Genomic DNA, 19,883 nt, shown 5'->3' with positions numbered 1-19,883 from the left:
CCCCGAGCACGCGTGATGAATGCCTAGCACACCGCCGCCGCTATAAGAAACACGCGTTATATTATAAACGCGTTTTGTGTATAACGCGTTGAAGATTCAAAATTTCGAACGATGGATTATAACCGTTGGGGGCTTAAACCGTTGGGAGGGAGTGATAGAATACCCACCACTAGTGATTCCACCCCTAGTCCATTTCTATCACTAGTGATGGAAATATGGTTGATGACATGACATTTCCTGATTGGATAGTGGGAGTGATGGAATCCATCACTAGTGATTCCACCCCTAGTCCCCTAAGCGTTTCACCCCTCTCAACCGCCCCTGATCCTGGGTGTCTATACATAGAATTGGATGATCTACATCACCCATCTCAACCGCCCCTGATCCTTCTCCATCACTGATTTCCACATGGGTACACTCACATTTTCCCACATATATCATCATTATGCTGCAATCAATTTGTGATCTTCTTATCATTTCCTACTTTCAATCACAGATTCGCTCAACGAGTTTCTCACAGTCGCAGTTGAGGTTGCTAAGAAAGCTGGAGAGGTTAGCTTTCATTTCTACTCTCAAATCAGTTCTAACTTTTTAGGGTTTACTGTATTCATTGTGCTGTTGACTTTTTTTATTGCTGTAAATCAGGTTATTCGAGAAGGATTTTACAAGACTAAGAATGTGGAGCATAAAGGAACGGTATGGTATAATATCCCTTTTCATTTTACATTTTGTGTAATTCAGATCTTATATATATTGGGGATGGGGGGGGGGGGGTCAGTTCTTTTCACAGCTCTGATACGATATGAAAAAATAGGTTTTGGGTCGACTAACATGAAAACGGGTCATGTTCGGATTGACCCGCAGAAAAATGGGTTGACCCGTTAACCTGTTTAAGTGTTTAGAAAAAGAAATTCTACAATTTAATTTTTGTTTTTTTCGTTTTACATGGCTGGGCATAATAATGTTAGTTTTGTCTCACCATTAAACATGTTACCAATAATCCAACTACAACCTAACAACCTGCTTATAAATCGTCAGCATGTATGACTCATTTGAAAAAAATGGGTTAAACGGGTCGTGCTCGGGTTGACCCGAATTAATGTGTGTATGGGTTAGGGTTGCAAATTTTAAAATAGTATTAAGTGGTATCAGATAGATTAATGGCAATGATTTGGAGAAGCTTTTGGTGAATTACAAATTTTAGGATGTTTTAAATGTTTTTGATTAACTTGACTATATAGCTCATGTAGGATTAATGAAATAAAAGGGTAAAATGGAATGAATAAAAGAATTACAAAGTAAATGCAGTTTCATTCCCAGTTTACAGCTCTAAGATGTTAAATTCTCAAAAAAAAAAAAAAAAAAAAAAAAAAAAAGAGAGGGAGTATCTTATAAAGCTAGTAACTTTCTTAACAAGCATTTAGAAAGCAAACATTCAGAAGCACACTCGTTTATCTACAATCTTATCGATTCATACTGCAGGTGGATTTGGTTACAGAAACCGACAAAGCTTGTGAAGATCTTATATTCAATCATCTAAAACAGCATTTCCCGGGACACAAGGTTAACGATCGTGCATTGTATTCTTGCTATTCTAGTTTAAAGTTAAATACCAGAACCTATTTTTCATTTTCAGTGAAAGTGTTCTTAACTGTTTTTTCTACTGCTGTTATAAACCATAGTTCATTGGAGAAGAAACCACAGCGGCACATGGTGTAAGTCAGCTGACAGATGACCCAACTTGGATCGTTGATCCACTTGACGGAACAACCAACTTTGTGCATGGGTATGTTTTGAAATCTTTAGTTGAATATACTACGTATTGAGCAAAAAAATGGTTCTAAATTTAGTCACTAATGCTATTTGCAGGTTCCCCTTTGTGTGTGTTTCTATTGGTCTTACCATTAAAAAGGTCCCAGTAGTTGGGGTCGTTTACAATCCGATCATGAACGAGGTTAGACTTACTATAATACCACAATATTGTAAATACGTGACAGTCTAGGGCTATAAACGAACCGAACGAACACGAACAAGGCCATGTTCGTGTTCGTTCGTTAAGGAAATTAACATGTTCGCGAACTGTTCACGAACGCATACCGAACATAAGTTTATGTCCGTTTCGTTCGTTAAGGAAATGCAGTTGTTAACGAACAGTTCGTGAACACTGGTCTCGAACACAAACGAACGCAAGCAAATAAAAACAAACGCAAACGAACATTTAACTTGAAAATAAAAAAATATAAATATTGTTATCCTTAAACATTGAATATAAGTAGTTAAATACAACCATCAAATGATAAATTAAAACACAAGAAGTCTGCTAGACCACCAAACGATGAATCAAGTTTAACTAATTTAGACATAATTATCCCCAACAATGTCTTAGAATGTCCAAATTTTAGCTACTTAGAAAAAATAAGGTTTCAAGTTTTCAATATGTTTAGATAAAAGGTTTATTATTTATTATTTTTTTGATATAATCAAACAAACACGAACGAACGTAAATGAACATATTACCGAACGTTCACGAACGTAGTCGAATGAATGAGCCTTGTGTTCATGTTCGTTCGCTAAGCTAACCGAACGAAACTTTTTGTTCATGTTCGTTCGTTAAGCTAATCGAACGAACATAAACGAACTTCCCGCCGAACGGTTCATGAACTGTTCACTGAACGTTCGGTTCGTTTACAGCCCTACGTGACACGTGTTTGTCTATATGACTAATTAGTTTGTTTGCGATTTGGGTTGTAGCTTTTCACCGCCGTTGATGGAAAAGGTGCTTTCCTTAATGGAAATCCTATCAAAGGTAATCGTAGCTTTTCACTACTATCGCAAATTCGCAATGCATTTGCTTAATTAATAATAGTCTATTCATGCTCTGATGGTTCTTACCACTTATTGCAGTATCTTCTCATTCTGAACTGGTGACATGCCTCCTTACCACAGAGGTAACTTTTACGTCTACTATATATTATCCACTTGTGCTGTGAAGGTAAATATAGATTTTCTAACGTCAAAGTGCAGGCTGGAACCAAGCGTGACAAGGCCACTCTGGATGCCACTACAAATAGAATCAATAGTCTACTCTACAAGGTTAAACCAAAACATTCACCTTTGTTTGAGATTTTAAATAGCTGCAATTATCAATTTATCATATAATGTTTCTTATTTAATCAGGTAAGATCAATCCGGATGGAGGGCTCTTGTGCGTTGGGTCTCTGTGGGGTCGCATGTGGAAGGATTGACTTATTTTATGAGCTCGGATTCGGTGGTCCTTGGTATGAACGTACCTCGTTTAGTTTCTGTTTATCAGTGATGGCAATTTCAGCCAATTGATTTGTGAATGGGTAGACTCCGGTTATGTTTTTATCTCTATCGGAGTGACGGGTCAGTCAAATGTGTGAAATAAAAACAAAATTTATCGATAAAGGAAGTTGGTCAAATGGTTTTAAGTTGCCAAAAGTTTGTTCATTAAAGCGCCTAAATGTTTATTGAAATAGTATGGTTTCTTAAAAAGAGTAAAATGCCATTTTTGTCCCTGAGGCTTGGCTAGTTTTGCGACTTTCGTCCAAAGGTTTGTTTTTTCACATCTGGATCCAAAAGGTTTGAAATCTTGCCATTTTCATCCGGCTCGTTAACTCCATCCGTTTATCTCCTTTAACTCAGGGGTATTTTTATTTTATTTGTCAACTTAGAGGGCAATTCGGTCTTTTTCACTTTATGTACAAGCATTTAGCATAATGTAGAAGTATTCAAAACCCTTTTAAGTTAACAAAAAAGAAAGAAATACCTCTGACTTAACGGAGAAAAATGGATTGAGTTAACGAACTGGATGAAAATGGTAAGATTTAAAACCTTTTGGATCTAGATGCGGAAAACAAACCTTTGGACGAAAGTCGCAAAACTGGCTAAACCACAGGGACGAAAATGACATTTTACTCTTTTAAAAACTATTTACAAGTTTCTGTAGTTTTCAAAGGTGTTTTGGGTTGACCCAACCCATACAAAATTTACTTGTTTTGATCTGTTACCCAACTCACCCGTTTTGCAACGTCTACCCGAGGCCATGTGAGTTCACATTGAGATGACGTTTTGATTTTCTCCCTAGGGATGTTGCAGCAGGGGTCGTGATTGTTAAAGAAGCTGGTGGAGTCATTTTTGATCCGTAAGAATATAATAATAACTATGATGTAAATCCTCTCTTTTTACTCTACTAATGGTACCCCTTACGCTGTCACAGATCGGGCAGTGACTTTGATATTACGGCTCAGCGGATAGCCGCTTCAAACCCACTTGTCAAAGAGGCGTTTGTTGAGGCGTTACAACAGTCAGCGTAGACAACTATTGTGTTGGCCCGAAAGCTTGACGTCAGCAGTTAAGCTTTCTCGATACTTCTTAAATGTATGATGTGTTAAATTGAGTTGTTATGCATTAAAAATGATATATAAAATTAATAATTCTTTGCACCGCGAAGTGCAACATTTTATGGACTTATATGAACTCATGATGCATTCTTTTCATTCAAATAAATAGTTTTCATAAATTCTCTATTTAATTTCCTTTTTAAGAAATAGTATGCTTGTTTTTAGCTGTGTTGTAAAAATTGTTAGGCGCTAATCTGCCAGTGGGGTACCTACTAGTGATTAATCGGGATTAATAGGGATTAATCGTATTGGGATTTTATATGTAATATTCAGTTTTATATGTATATACACACATTTTATATATATTTTTTTGAAGTAGACATGTTTAACATCTTCTTCGACCGATATTTTCAAGTAGATAGGATTAGTTGCCGGAAATTACAGGTTTTGGTCAAGAATCTAGCTGGAATCGCTAGACTGCCACTGATTCTTGGCCAATTAGGACTTAGATTTGATCACTATTGACCGCCTACAGGTTAATTGGCCGATTAGATAAAAATTACTTGCTAAACCTCCGACTAACGATTATCGGCGACTAATCGGAGGCTAGTCGGGATTTTTACAACCATGGTTTTTAGGCATGAAACATATATGAAACAAAGGATCCTTAATATCTGAAAAACAAAATGAAAAATAAACACAACACTAATCTCCACACAATCAATAGGGAGATAGGTCTTAACAACATATCATTTAATTTAATTAATATTCAGACCCTAAAAAAGAAAATAAACAAACGGCGAAACAAAATATGGTACATAGAAAAAAGAAAAATCTGGATGAAAATCATTAGGAAATTCGACTTTTACTTAAACGGTTAAACCCTCCCGGTCATTCCACTGTACGGATAGTGCCCGTTATTCGCGTATCCATTGCCATTAGTCATCTTCTCAGCATTCGCCGCTTTCTTCCGCTTTAAAACTACAAGCCATGTATAAGCTTCCAGAATTGCCGCAACAATAGCTAGAATAATAATTATTCCGGTATAAGCTCTTTCCCATTTCTTCTCAGGGTTTAAGATGTCAAAGCCCTTAAATATGTTGATTATGCCTAGAATGATGATGCTGTAACCGAGTGAGTGGTGGTAGATGTTCCAGAATATCCTGTGTTTGTGTTCCTTCTTCGGTCTTACAAGCAATGCAATCACCTATAATGTACCGACAGTTAGACGTATGCTTTGAGGATTATACCGAGTGGATCATCAGTTGTACCTTATAGGGCAGTTAGTCTGTTTATAGTTGGTAAAATGTGAGGGTATAAAGAGGGCCGTAGAAGTAGGCAGATAGTCGGGTCAGTGCCAAAACGGGTAGATTTTGGTTCGGGCTAGTATAATTACAAAAATCATATTATTATAATGCTAGTTAATTTTTATAAAAGAGGCTTTAGGAGGTTCTATAATCTATACATTAGATACGTGTTAACCCGTTTCGGGTTTTTTTTTTTGTGATATTTTGGTATATGACTGTTTAACACGGTAGAGAAAAACTAGAACCGAAATCAACGCATTCATGTGGAGGGTTACCTGGAGGGTGGCTACACAGAATAGTATGATGCCGATGACTCTGTGAGCCGTGAACTGGATACCCGGAGACTGGCTGCCGAGCCGGATTCCGGTGGCCCATCCGGAAACACCGATGACGTAAGCAGACGTTTGGCAGGTAACATGAAGGTAAAACCAAGCCGGGTCAGCAGACGGGAAGACCCTTAAATATCTTGCAATTATAGCTCCAAGTGGCATCATGATACCCCAACTAATTGCATTTAGCACACCATGAATCTACAAAATTCCCAAATTTAGTCATAAAAGTTTCAACACTTAACCTTAGATTTTAAACACGATAACTTACATTTCGTTTCGTGGTTTTAGAACTGGTTCCGGATGCCCCTCCTGCACTCCCGGATTGTCCTGAAAGAACGTTTACAGTCCCCATAGACCTTATATTATCACCCGATGTAGCATGTGCCGTAGGCGCATTTCCGGATAGTTGACCTTCTTGCCAAACTTGATTCATGGTAGCACCCGTCCCGTTTTGTAGACCCAAAGTCGCGAATATAACAATCTCGTTATTTGAAAAAGTTGATGACAAGTCAGAAACCGGGAAGCTAAGATCCCCTTCCGCCAACTGTGTGGCATAACCCGTGATTGGTGACGTGTACACCTTCATACTCCCATCGGATTGCTGGAACGCAACCAGTGCTTGTGTTCCAGCCATCCCTTGAGAAGTTGGATTAATCCCCCATGCAACCCACTTGGAAGAATCGAAGTTTGTGTGACGGTAGGCAATTGCGAGTGTTTGTGAAGACGGGTTGTATGTGTAGTGTAGAAACGAGTTTAAAACCGGGAGATCATTGCAAGAACTAAACACCGCGTTGTTTGCAAACGCGTAATTGGAACATATTTGAGCATAGGTTGATAGAAACATGGTTGTTAGCACCATAGTACAACACACAGACACCATTTTTACGTCTAACCCCATTTCGGTTTTAGGTTTTATGAAACTGTTGTTAAGGTTATGGACTGTTGGGAAGAAGAGAGGATGGCTTACTTATAAATGGATTTGGGGGGGGGGGGGGGATTTGTGTTTTAGGTTAGTTTGGTAAAAGAAGCTGATTTGGTGTAGTTGGACTTGGGTTTCAACAACACACATGCATCTATCTAACTCCAACTGCCCCTTGTGCAAAATATATTATATGTGAAGGCTAGACAACTCATGGATACTTTATTTTCATCCTCTCACCTCCTTTTATTTCTCTATGTTAGTGTGGTGTTAACCCGTAAAGGTGTCGTATTCGTGTTCTGACTTATTTTATCCCACACAAACCGGAAAATTTTACACGAACCATAACCCAACCCGAGTATTCACGACTTGACGTGAACACACCTATTGACTTGATTTATTTTATATTACTACCACAAAGATACAAATTTAGCGCCTTAAAAACAAAGTCAATTTCTCATTCAACTTACGGTGCGGATCCAAAAAAATCCGGTCCACTCGCGAACTCACTAAGGTGGCCCAAACCTGATTTTTTTTGCTACGGGTTTGATTTGAAATTGACATAAACATGTTTAGACAAAACTCAAATCCGTGAAATTGACATGAACATCATATTGTTTGCTAATTGAATATTTTATAAAACAAAATAAAGGAAAGTGGTTAAGCAACTGAAAGCATACCTTTAGAAAGCCTAGTTTAAGGCTTGAAAACCGAAGTCAAACCAACTTCAACATTGACTTGTAACTTATGCAGATAGAGTTGTACAATGGTTTGTGTTGGATTAAGTTAAGTATCGTGGGTTGTTAAACCTCTCCCACCAGTAGTTGTTCACCATCTAAGGTCTAAAGAAGAGTTGATTTTCCACTTGTTTTGTCTCTTTGTTGGTGGCATTTAGAGTTTTGGTTGGTTCTTTATATATATTTAAGTTAAATTTTTTAAATGAACTTTATAAAATCATATGTAAGTAAAGTTCACCTTTTTTTTTTTTGAACGGCTGACAGAAAATTTTATTTATTCGACTAATGCGATGCAAGTAAAGTTCACCTAATAAAACATCTTGTGCCATGGATATTCCAAGACATTGGTTACAATAACTGAAGTAAGTTACAAAAAAGTTGACCCCTTGTAACATGATGGTGCTATAATTTTCAGTTGGCGAGTATTTGGTTCTTGGGTCAGACTAGTTCTAGCTAGAGATGCGCATAATCGGGTATTCTGAATACCTGGAACCGGGTACTACCTGTACCCGGGTACTGACATTACTTAGCAGAACCTGGTACACTAAGAAACCGGGTCCGGGTTGAACCCGGGTAGAAGTATAAAAAACGGAACCGATGTAACCGGTTACGGGTATTTTCGAACCGGGTTCGGGTACAGGTTGGAACCGGGTATTCCGGGTACTGACAGGAACCGGTTCTGTCGGGTACTTTCAAACCAAAAGTTGCATATCACTATTTGGATCCGGTTCCAACGGGTATATAACCGTTGGGACCGATTTTATATTAAAAAAATTGTTTTTTTCCTATAAAACCCCAAATTCTCACCCTTCACTCACATTATTACCCCAAGTTCTTCATTTCACCTTCAACTACTAGTTTACTACTCCAAAAACAAATCAAACGAAGAGATGATGGCATGCAACGAAGAAGTGATGATGCTTTTGGAAACCAAAAGAAACCCGACTATTTGGAAGCACTTCGACTTGTGTTTGATGACCGACAACCACGAAATGGCTAGGTGCAAGGGATGTGGAAAGTTTATGAAAGCGGCCGCCAACTCCACTCTAAAGAAGCACACCGAACGCCATTGCCCCGTGACGAAGGCGAAAAACGAGAAGGGTGAAGGATCCGGTTCTTCTAATGTTTAGGTTGTTGTTGTGTAATGTTTAGTTAAGTTAGGATTGTTATGTTTTAGTAAGTTAGGTTTGGTAATGTTTAGTTAACTTAGGTTTGTTATGTAATATTGTAATCGTTTGTTATAAATAAACGGTGTGTTTTAGGTTTAGTAACGGGTTATTAAAAAAAAACTCAAATAAATGTATTTACTTCCAGTAACCGGTTTCCAGTAACAACATTTAAAAATAAACAGAACCGGTTTACAGTAACAAGATTTAAAAATAAACAGAACCGGTTTACAGTAACCGGTTTAAAACTAACAAAACCCGGTTCAAAATGTAAATTGGTATATCACGAGCCATGGTGGCTAGAACCGGGTACAACAGAGGAACCGGGTACGGGTATAAACCGGGTAGAGTTCGGAACCGGGTACTACCCATTTATTATGAGAAAAAATGGAACCGGGTAGGAACCACCGGGTTTTTTGAACCTGGACCCGGTTCTCCTATGTACCGGGTACGAACTGGAACCGGTTCCAGGTCGGTTCTACGGCTCCGGGTTTGGAACCGGGTATTATGCCCATCTCTAGTTCTAGCTGTCCCGAACATGGATCATGCCACAAGCCCACGACAAATAGAAACAACTTTTTTCTAGGTGACTCGTAGTTCGAGCCATGAGGAACACACGACGCAAAGGAAGAGAGTAGCGAGTGATGATAGGTGAATACTATTTTAGTATTGTGTCGTTTATTTAGTATTACCATTTATCACACATGTAACTATCCTTTATGTCTGTGAGGTACTGAGGTCGAAAAACGTGGGTGAGCTCTAAATCAGACCTAAATGTGCCCTAACTCGGATTGTGGGTATGTCAACATGACCCGTGGTCTATATAATGTAGTTTTGGCTTTGCGTCTTCTTTTCGATTGCCTTCGATTTATTGAAGGAAGCGATCCTGCAATTTATTATGTTATTTTGAAGCCAAGATTGTTCTAGGTATTTAAATTTTTGGTTTTGACCCAGGTTAACCACATTCAATATACTTGTGATCATGTATAGTGAATTATGAATACAACAAAAAGCTTAAGGCATCCTAGTTAAACGGGACACCTAGATCATAAAACCGAATTCATAGCACTAACTAGAGCGGTATCCCAACCAACCAAGTTTCGAAATTAACTACATATTTTGTGGGAATAGCCCAGATGGTAGAGGTGCAAGCCTCTTATGTGGGACATCCCGGGTTCAAACTCTGACAAGGAGTAGATTGCTATTAATTGGTGTAATTTTGAAGTAAGGAGAGGTAGAGTAACATCTTGTTGGTTAAAAAAATTAACTCACATCACTCAAATAACAAAAATAGTGTACGCATATATATATGTGTGTGTATATAAATGATAATAAAAAACAAAAATAGTTACAAGGTTAATTAGATTTAGATTTTCCTTCAAACTAAGAGGGTGTTTGTTTTTTCTTCTAACATCTTCAAGGAGCTGATGTCTGCAGGCGCGCAGACGTTACCCCTTGAAGACTGTTTGATTTTTTTTAAACAGATCTGAAAACGGCTTCTTTCATCTTAAAAAAAAAAAGCTATGAAACCCTTTCTTCAAACATCTTCAAACATATAACTCAACAACTCTCCCATCCTCCCCAATTTAACCCCACCCCCAGACATCAAATCCAATTTCAAACCCTAACCCTAACCATAACCAAATCCCCAAAATCAACCCAATCCACATGGACGCCTACTGCTCCGACTGCCGGAAAAGCACCGAGGTGGTCTTCGATCACTCCGCTGGAGACACAGTCTGCTCGGAGTGCGGCCTCGTTCTCGAATCGCACTCAATCGATGAGACCTCCGAGTGGCGTACGTTCGCCAACGAGTCAGGGGATAACGATCCGGTCCGTGTTGGTGGATTGCTACGATGTCGGATAGGTGAGATTCGTGGTGGATTGTCTGTTTGGTTCAGTTAGGGTCAGGGTTTAGAGTGTTGAAATTGGGGATCTGGATGTGTTAGGGTTTGAATCTGTGGTTTTGATTGGTGGAAATTGATGGTGGAATTATTGATATGACATGTGTTTAGAAGGATTTTTTATAAGTTTGAAGTTTAAATTTGACAAGAGTTATAAGCTTCGAACATTGCATCTGTTTTTGGCATGTGTGTTTGGAGATAATAAGCAGAAACATATGAGCAGTTGATGTTGCTAGGAATAATCATGCTTGTAAAAATGATGATTTAGTTTGTGCAGACATCATCTTTTTAAAAAATCAAACAGTCTTATATTTTCAGCTTGCAGAGCTTCAGACCATATCTTCAGTTGCAGACATAAAAACAGATGAAATCAGCTTGCAGACAGTTTATGTCTGCAAAAACAAACAGCATCTAAGTTAATTATAGTATTAACTCAAGTACCGCTCCTTTTTGTGGAGTGTTTCGATTTTGGGGCTAGCTTTTGGCTAGTTTTTTTTTTTATAAAATTTGGCCGCCAAAAAAATACAACATCGCTTCAAAATTTACGGCAAAAGATCAAATACATACAGCCTTATCGTACGAAATGCATGAAAAGGTAAAAAACGCGGTGGCATTTTCGCAATTATTTACTCGTAGAGTAATTATCAAAATTATCATATAAGGCTATAAATGATTTTATAGGGTAATTTTGATCTTGTGTACGATAATTTTGATCCTGTAGGGTAATTTTGTAGAGTATCATAATTACTCTACAAATGATCTTGTAGGGTAAATTTATCTTGTAGGGTAATTTTGATCTTGTAGGGTAATTTTGTAGAGCATCATAATTCGTCTACAAAATTATTACGGAAATGCCACCGCATTTCTTTTATCTTTTCATGTCTTTCGTACGTTTTGTACGATGAGACTATTTGTACAGGATCTTTACCCTAAATTTACAATAATGCAACAAAATTAAAAAAATAAAATAAAGGGGTCAATGGGTTGCATCCCATGTAGGGCCTGGCTAACCCATGTAAGTTTGTTATAACGGCATGCTAAACTTTATATGTTGGAGATTTGGAGACACTTTTTTTATTTATAAGTTTATATTGGTGCGTTAAAAAAAATTCTCGATCCATTTAACTTTGCAAGTTTAATGCATTGTTGTAATAATTGTGATTAAGCGTGGCAATCGTGTCAAATAGATGCATCAGGCTAAACATGAACATGTCCACTATATTTATTTATGTCAAAGACATCAACCTTAATTACTCAAATGCTTAAAATCGTGTAATCGAACATGCCTCATTTATAAGTATGAGTCAAATGGATTTAAGAGTTTAAACAAGTTGTAAATAAGTTGATCGGTGGGAGGATTGTAATAAGTAGGTTGAACAGGTCGTAGACATGTTGGCGAGTCCACCCATTCAATTAAATTGGTCTGAAATTTTAAAAGTAAACAAACCACAGGGACGAAAATGGTAGTCAGATAACACTTTGCTATGTTTTTTTTTTTTCTCACATACTAAAACATGAATACCTTATGGCCAAACATAAATAATATAATATTATATGTTATTTCCATCGATGATTGTAGAAAAAATGTTCATAAAGACGATAGTCTATAAAATTTTAGGTAGAAGGGGTGTGATGCACAACATTCGTCATCAAACTATTCTTATGCAACATTCCTCGTGACTTTTAAAAAAATCTAAGTCAGATTTTGTCAAACAACAATGGATGAAGACAACTATTGAAGAAGAGACCTCGATCTAGAGTAACAAGTAGATAAGAGGAAATTGTCGGTGAGGACTTGAAGGACACAATTACTCTTTTTTTTTAATAGTAACACAGAGCATTTTATTAATCAAAACAAAAGATTTATAGCAAGATGTTACAAACGATAGTACAACAACTTAAATCACATATGTGTCAAAAAAAAGAAACCAAAAATAAAAAGTTTTTATGTGAGATTGTTACACCATGAAAAATTGAGTAAAGTACATGGATGGTCCTAGTGGTTTAGCAAAATTTTGGATTTGGTCCCTAGCTTTTCAAAAGTACACGGATGGTCCTTGTGATTTGCATTTTGTAACGCATTTAGTCCCTAGCCAACAAATCTAAAGGTTTCAGCAGGTCTATGTTAAGGACTAAATGTGTTACAAATTGCAAACCACGAGGACCATCCATGTACTTTTGGAAAAAGGTAGGGACTAAACACATTACAAAATACAAACCACAGGGACCATCCGTGTACTTTTGAAAAGCTAGGACCAAATTCAAAATTTTAGTAAACCACAGGGACCATCCATGTACTTTACTCTGAAAAATTCTTCCATTCTTCCCATGATTTTATTTGCACCTTTGTTCTTTGCCTCATCCATTCGAATGGCGTTTCTTTAATTTCTTCTATTATTTTGTATACTGCTTCGTTTACTGCTTTCGTTTCTGCTCTTCTATACACACCATGATGTTAGTATAAATATCGTATGTACCGCTTTCTTTTTTACCTTCGGCCAGTTGCATTCACTTAACCATAAGAATAACTCCTTCAACAATCCGGGCTTTGATATTACTGTCATCTTGACCCATAAACAGACCTGGGCCCAAACTGTTTCCGCAACCCCACATGTTACTAAAACGTGGTCTGATGTTTCGTCCTCTCTTTCGCATAACCGGCAGATCTCCTCTACCGCTACCCCTCTCGCTTTCAGTTGTGTCGCCGTTGGGATCTTACCGTCTAAAGCTCTCCAAACGAACATCCTACACTTCTGTGCAGCCCATTTATTCGAGAAAAATTCCTGAGCTGGTACATTTAAATTTATTTGCCTCGATAATCTTTCTCTTACGTTTTTCACCGAGAATTCTTGGTCCCCCTCCCCTTTCCAAAGCCATATATCGCTGCCATTCGACAACCTGCTCTGACCCAACACATTCATAAGGTCTTCGGCCTGTTTTTTTCTTCATCCGTGTTTAGTAGTCTAACCCAAGCCCAATCCCAAAAAAGCCCATTGTTTAGCCTCTTATAACACGTTTGCACATTTGCTCTTTTCTCCTTTGCTAAAGCGTAAATCAACGGAAATTTCTTTCGTAGCGGCTCATCTCCAATCCAATTATCCACCCAAAACATTATTCTTTCACCCGTTCCCACTTTACTAAACAAAATTTTCTCAATATCAACACCTCTTTTTATCATATCTTTTTCCACATCAACTATCGTTTTCCATAATGGACACAATTACTCAATGCTAAAAATATGGGTTAAATGTTGTGTGGAGACTGGTGAGGGTTGTATGTCAATGGACAAATAGGAGGGAACATAAAAGAAGATAAGAAGTTGTGTTATACATGAATTGAAGAATAAATGTTTGTTTTATGGGAGAGAATATTTTATGTTACTTAATTTACACCTTGAAATAAAACTGAATAAATAACTTGTAACTAAATTATTCTTACACTATGATAAAGAAAAAAGTTATTTCATTTCTCTCCTACATACTATATAAATTGATCATTTAATAATTGAAAACTTCATATCCCTTGTAGTTTTTTCCATCTTTGATATTTTTTGGGCCCCAAAATTAGATCACTTGGGACCATTTGATAATGCAGTGTAACCTCTAGGAGACTTTTCAAAGAGTATGGGTGAACATATGTGTTGTCCTCCACAAGACACCAAACCAAATGAAATGGGCCTACTCTATCAAACACCATTATTGCCGTTGGTCTCATAAGTCATTTTCTTATATCTTTGTATATTCACATGACATGACTGTATAGCCCAAAATAAATATAATGTACTGTGTGTGGGTTACGTGTGCAGACAGTGTGCTCTAATTATTTAAACTTTAAAGCTTATAGTATATAATGGTACAATAATATGGATAAAAATAAAAAAAAAAAAGTAATTTTACTAATAATCCTAAGTTAAAAAATTAGAATGAATTTACCTACCTTTTTTATATAAACTGTCCCAGATTAAATGTAATACTTGGCAAGGTTCGACTCAAATTCATTTCCAAGGCATATAATGTATTTTTTAGATAAAATATTATTATCAATTCAATATTTAAAACAGAGACAATTACAGACTAATGACAGGTAGACGAGCAACAAGTTGCGTCGTTACCCCTTCTGAATAGCAAACCCTACCCTGCTTAACACAAAATTCTGCCTCTTAACATGCGCGGTGTTACTGCTTACCACCTGCTGAACCCGCTTGAGGAACCGCACCGCGTCAGGGGCGAGAGCGCCAAAGGTATTGAAAGCGAACGAGACGAACACGTGCTGATTCTCGATGCAATCTTTTTCGTGCTTAGCTACTTTGCCCGCCTCTGCCTTGGTTATCGCATGTCCTGCCACAAACCTGTGGTCCCTTAGCCCAACGAGAGGGGACACACCTGTCAAATATTATTAATTACTCTTAAATAAAAGATAAAATATTCTTATTTACTCTTAAATTCTTTTGTATAATAATTTGTCTTGGAAATAATGTCAACATTTAAATAGGTGTAATTATGAGTAATTAGAAAAAAAATACATTAATTATCTATTTATTTTTAATAAAATGAGGGGTAGGAAGTAGACGGCAGGTCAAAGTCTTTATTGTTGGGTTATCTGCTTTCCTAAACCTACTAACATTTAATACTCTTAGTAATCACTCATAATTATACTATTTAAGTGTTTTTCTTTTCAAAGTATATAATTGTTAAAAAGATATTGTTATAATTATTAATATTTTTTCAGTCAGCTTATTTTGACTCCGAATTTGAGTCATTGACTATATTTCTTATCTTCCTCAATGGTCGGTTCATATAGTTTTACACTTTTTGGCATAGTCATCAAAAAATAATAATATATTTCATGGGTTTTATTTACTAGAATATTTTATATTTGTATAGTTTTCAGTAAGTTACATTTTTTGTGATTTTGTCGGTGTTTTTAGTAAATCACGTAGGTTGTTCATGAGATAAAAATTTTGGGAGTCCACCCACATAAGTTGAGTGAAAGAAATTATATGAAAATTGTTCTGTTTTTAATTTTGTAAGTTTAAGATCGGATTGTTTAATATAATAGACATTGAGCTTGAGTTAGACTTATTTTGAGCTTTATATCTAAAGTTCCAGCTATACTAATGAGTATTTTTTCATGATTAAGTTTACTTTGATCCGACTCGTTTATTATACATCAACTGTTTATTTATTTATTTTTATTTGTATGCATGTATAATTGCTTTTATATGGGTTTAAAATTATAATTATAATTTATACATTATGTATTGTTTACTTATTTTTGTTATAATTATATCTATTATCTATTATATATAATAAATGAAAGTTATTTGGGCCACGTGTCAGTAAATTAGGGCATCCTCAGTTCTGTTTTCCCGCCCAACAGTACCACACTTCCATCCCTTTTATACTTCCTCCGTCTCTTTTTGTTCTTTTTCAAAACCCTGAATCTGAATCTTCTTCTCCTGTACTCTTCTTCCTTCTTAATCAAAGATCAAAGCAAATCATCTCATCATGAATCATTCAACCTTTGTAATTTTCATGTCTGATTATACCATGAAGAGGTAATATCTGGCTTTTGTACTTATCATCCCGAGCTATAGTTGGGAAGATTCTTTCATCTTCTTCGTCGGCAAGGTTCTTCCATTTGAGGTTTGATTTGTATGTTTATAGATCTGTGTTGATTTCTTCTTATTTTTATACAAAGTTTTAATTAAACCCTAATTTCTAATTGAAATCTCATCATATGGTTCCAGGGTTGTTGTCATCGATGGTCATCAAAGTTGAAATCCGCTTACCTGCGGATAGATTTTCGCCATGAACTGGTATGTTTGAATATGTTCAGAAAATAAGGGTTTTTTTTTTCTTAACGGTGATGATATGAGTACAACATCTGTTGATTATTGATCTTTGAATATGTTTACCGATTATTCTTTTTGAAATTAGGGTTTCATTTGCTTGAGATTTGAATCTTCTGATTGTTGAAGCCTTTGAAGCCGATCCTTTTAAATTTCCAGTTCCCGAGGTAGTATCTGTTTGTAACAGCAGTGGTTCAGCATCTACAGTGGACTCAACATCTACAGTGGATTCAACATCAGGTGTTTGCTATTATTGTTTGATGTTGTTTGCTATTGTTGTTTGATGTTGTTTGCTATTATTGTTTGATGTTGTTTGCTATTATTGTTTGATGTTGTTTGCTATTGTTGTCAAGTAAGGTAAAAATGGCCATTCTAATTATCTGAATATTGCGTATGATATCCTTTTAATTTTAATCGCCCAACAAGTTTTTTGGTTTGTTTCTTTCATATTTCATTATGATTTGTATGCTTTTAGGGTTGATTTTGTTGGTGTACTACGTCTATTGACTTCGTCTTGTATCATGTAATAGGATAGGGTAGATTAGAATAACCAGTGCACGAGGTTCGAAAAACGAGAAGTGGTTAAATTGCATGTTGGACCGCTTATATGGACATTGTCCATAAAAGCGATCCACACCATCTTACCTGGACCGCTTTTGTGGCATGTTCGTATTAGCGGTTCCAGAACTCTATAAATAGGTGCATGGTTGATTCATTTGGAACGGCTCAGAACTTGTAACGAAGTGCTGCCGAATTGCTTCCAGGTTGTAAACATTGCTAAAATCAATAAAGTGAAGCATTATATTTAGTTTGAGCATCTAATTCACTGATTCCGCCTTTGAATTGGAAAACGACTCTTCTGATCGACTCATTCAGGGTCAACGACGATCCAACAAGTGGTATCAGAGCTCAGGAAGAAGAGTTCAGCTCAAATTTGATCCATTTTCTGTCTTCTACACCTTCTTTTTCGATTTAGACAAGTTTCCACGGTTAAAATCGGACGAATTTTTCACAGGACGTGTATTATTGGACAATAACAAACCCTTGAAACTTTCAGACTAAAACTCGAACTAAAAGTGGACAAAACAGCCTTCGAATGTAGGTTCGCGTTTTCGGACATAGTTTGGACCGCTTTTAGGTACATTTGAAGTTTGAACCGCTCCAAAAACGTGTTTGAACCGCTCATCCGAACAATTTAGGATCGCTCATTTGTACAATTTCTGCATCTGGACCGCTCCAAAAACTGTCTTGAACCGCTCGAGTGTACATCTCTGGATCGCTCGAGTGTATATTCTTGGACCGCTCGAACAAACGATTTCTGAACCGCTCGTATTACATCTTTGGACCGCTCTTATAGACAATTGTGAACCGCTTGACTGAAAATTTCAACCGCTTATCTGACATAGTTTGGTCCGCTCATACGACATAGTTTGGGATCGCTTATTCGTTCAACTTGATTGGTTCGCTTATTTGTCAAAGTCCTGGTTCGCTTATTTGAACATTCTGATTTCGCTCATACGATCAATCTGATCTCATTCTAGTGTCAAGATTATTTCACGACAACCGAGTGTTAGTGTATTTCAATTTACTTGATATTGTTTGATCTGATTAAGTTTGTTTGTTTGCTTCCAGGTCATTGATTTTCAGGTATTCAAAGATGTCGAACAATGGAGAAGAATTTTTCAACACATTTTACAACGCATTTACTTCCGAGTCGTCAGAAAGAAGAACTGAGATGAGAGAAGTTTCAAAAGAGATATCAGAAAATTTGAAGTTTGAAAATATGTATGGTAGTCAACAAAAACCACCGAAATTGATGAAAGTCGAAGATTACAATTGGTGGAAGAATAGGTTTGAAGGTTGGGTGAAAGCTTTTGCACCGGAGAGTTGGTTAAAGTTAGTGACTGAATACAAAGCACCAGAGAAAACAGATGGAGGGGCTATCGAAGAGAAAGATTTTACAGAATTAGATGTGAAGCATGTTGTGGCTGAATACAGAATGATAACATTGATCAAACAATCAGTTAGAGAAGATATCATCTCATTGCTTGAAAACGAGAAAACGTCAAAGAAATTATGGGAAGCTTTGGAGAGAAAATGCATTGGGAGTAATGAGATTGTTAAAAACAAGAAAAAGTTGTTGCGTAGAGAGTTTGATTTGTTTAGCTGCATGAAAAATGAATCGGTTTGTAGTATGCTTGAAAGGTTTGGACATTTGAAGATGGAGTTGACAAGGCATGGAATTAGTTATGATGAAGATTTGATGGTAGATAAGTTGTTTGATTCGTTACCAAATGATCAGGAATGGCAATATTTCGCGCTTATGTTGAAAAACACAATTAAGCCAGAGGAGTTAAAGATTGACGTGCTGATTGAAAGGCTTGAAAGCCATGAGTTAGAATTGAAGAGATCGAAAGTCAACAATCCATCATATCAGCAGAATGTGGAACTTTACTACAGAAGTCATATACCACAAGCTGGGTCTCCAAAAACAGCTTTTTCTGCAGAAAGCTCGAATTCAGTAAACAAAGAGAGTCTTCACAATGGTTATCACATTGGTTCTACATCTTCTACAAATCAGTCTAATGCGAATTTTTCGTGCAATATCGCGATAGATTTGAAAAATGGACAAAATTTTAATGAGGAGACGGCTAAGCAACAGATGGTCTTTTTGGCGTCAGTATTGGAATCATATGAAGGTCTTGTTGCAGGTAAGATTGGAAATACCAACTTGACTAAAGAGGAGTATGATCAAATAGATCCTGAAGAAATGGAGCTGATGGATATCAGATGGGCTATGGCAAGTGCTGTTAGACGTGCACAACGTTTTATGGAGATCACGGGGAGAAAGTCGATTGGAGGGCCATCTACCAAATTGGGTTTTGATAAATCCAAGGTGACATGCTTTAAATGCAAACAAAAAGGTCACTTCAAACGCGAGTGCCGTAATTCATATGTTGCTGATGACTCTGAGAATCCTTTCACTGAAGATTATTATAAACGAGCAATTTACCATCAGAACAAGTCTGAGCCACCAAGATTGAAGCAGCAGGAAGAGAAATCAAGAGCTCTTGCGGTCATTTATGATGATGAAGGATATGACTGGAGCAAAGAAGTTCTTCCGGAAAAAGATGCTGTTGGGTATGCATTTGTTGCAAATGATGAGCATGATAAATGGTGGAGAAGAGACAGAGCAAGATGGGAGATTGGCAAGTTGTATGCTCCGTTTCAAGAAGCACAAAGAGCTGAGAGGTGGAGTGAAGAGTTGGAATGTTATTTGGATCCGTATGGTAATCCGGTGGT

The 19,883-nt window shown here is 36.9% G+C and overlaps 2 protein-coding genes across 2 annotated transcripts; one reads left to right on the top strand and one right to left on the bottom strand.

Annotated features, from left to right (window-relative positions):
• Positions 1-312: 312 nt before the first annotated feature.
• LOC110918067 (inositol-phosphate phosphatase) lies at positions 313-4,543 on the top strand. Its single transcript, XM_022162452.2, has 12 exons — positions 313-412; positions 497-552; positions 646-696; positions 1,483-1,563; positions 1,683-1,786; positions 1,870-1,954; positions 2,752-2,806; positions 2,905-2,948; positions 3,025-3,093; positions 3,178-3,278; positions 4,109-4,165; positions 4,241-4,543. Exons 1-12 carry the CDS (start codon positions 409-411, stop codon positions 4,335-4,337), a joined length of 804 nt encoding a protein of 267 aa, XP_022018144.1. The 5' UTR covers positions 313-408; the 3' UTR covers positions 4,338-4,543.
• Positions 4,544-5,039: 496 nt separating this feature from the next.
• On the bottom strand, positions 5,040-6,985 carry LOC110918065 (cytochrome b561 and DOMON domain-containing protein At5g47530). Its single transcript, XM_022162451.2, has 3 exons — positions 6,272-6,985; positions 5,947-6,201; positions 5,040-5,571 (listed from the first exon to the last, which is right to left on the bottom strand). The coding sequence occupies exons 1-3, from the start codon at positions 6,899-6,901 to the stop codon at positions 5,242-5,244; spliced, it is 1,215 nt and encodes a 404-aa protein (XP_022018143.1). The 5' UTR covers positions 6,902-6,985; the 3' UTR covers positions 5,040-5,241.
• Between the last annotated feature and the right edge of the window lie 12,898 nt (positions 6,986-19,883).

Source organism: Helianthus annuus, chromosome 16 (assembly GCF_002127325.2).
Source record: "Helianthus annuus cultivar XRQ/B chromosome 16, HanXRQr2.0-SUNRISE, whole genome shotgun sequence".
Lineage (NCBI taxonomy): Eukaryota > Viridiplantae > Streptophyta > Magnoliopsida > Asterales > Asteraceae > Helianthus > Helianthus annuus.
Note: the sequence above shows the minus strand (reverse complement) of the source record. Positions and strands in the feature narration are given on the sequence as shown.

Excerpts from the sequence above, each read along its gene's own strand:
- LOC110918065 (XM_022162451.2), bottom strand. The coding sequence starts at position 6,901 with ATGGGGTTAGACGTAAAAATGGTGTCTGTGTGTTGTACTATGGTGCTA. Across the intron at positions 6,202-6,271 it reads CTAAAACCACGAAACGAAAT|ATTCATGGTGTGCTAAATGC; the intron begins GTAAGTTATCGT and ends GGAATTTTGTAG. Across the intron at positions 5,572-5,946 it reads TCTGTGTAGCCACCCTCCAG|GTGATTGCATTGCTTGTAAG; the intron begins GTAACCCTCCAC and ends GGTACATTATAG.
- LOC110918067 (XM_022162452.2), top strand. Across the intron at positions 1,564-1,682 it reads AGCATTTCCCGGGACACAAG|TTCATTGGAGAAGAAACCAC; the intron begins GTTAACGATCGT and ends TATAAACCATAG. Across the intron at positions 2,807-2,904 it reads TAATGGAAATCCTATCAAAG|TATCTTCTCATTCTGAACTG; the intron begins GTAATCGTAGCT and ends CACTTATTGCAG.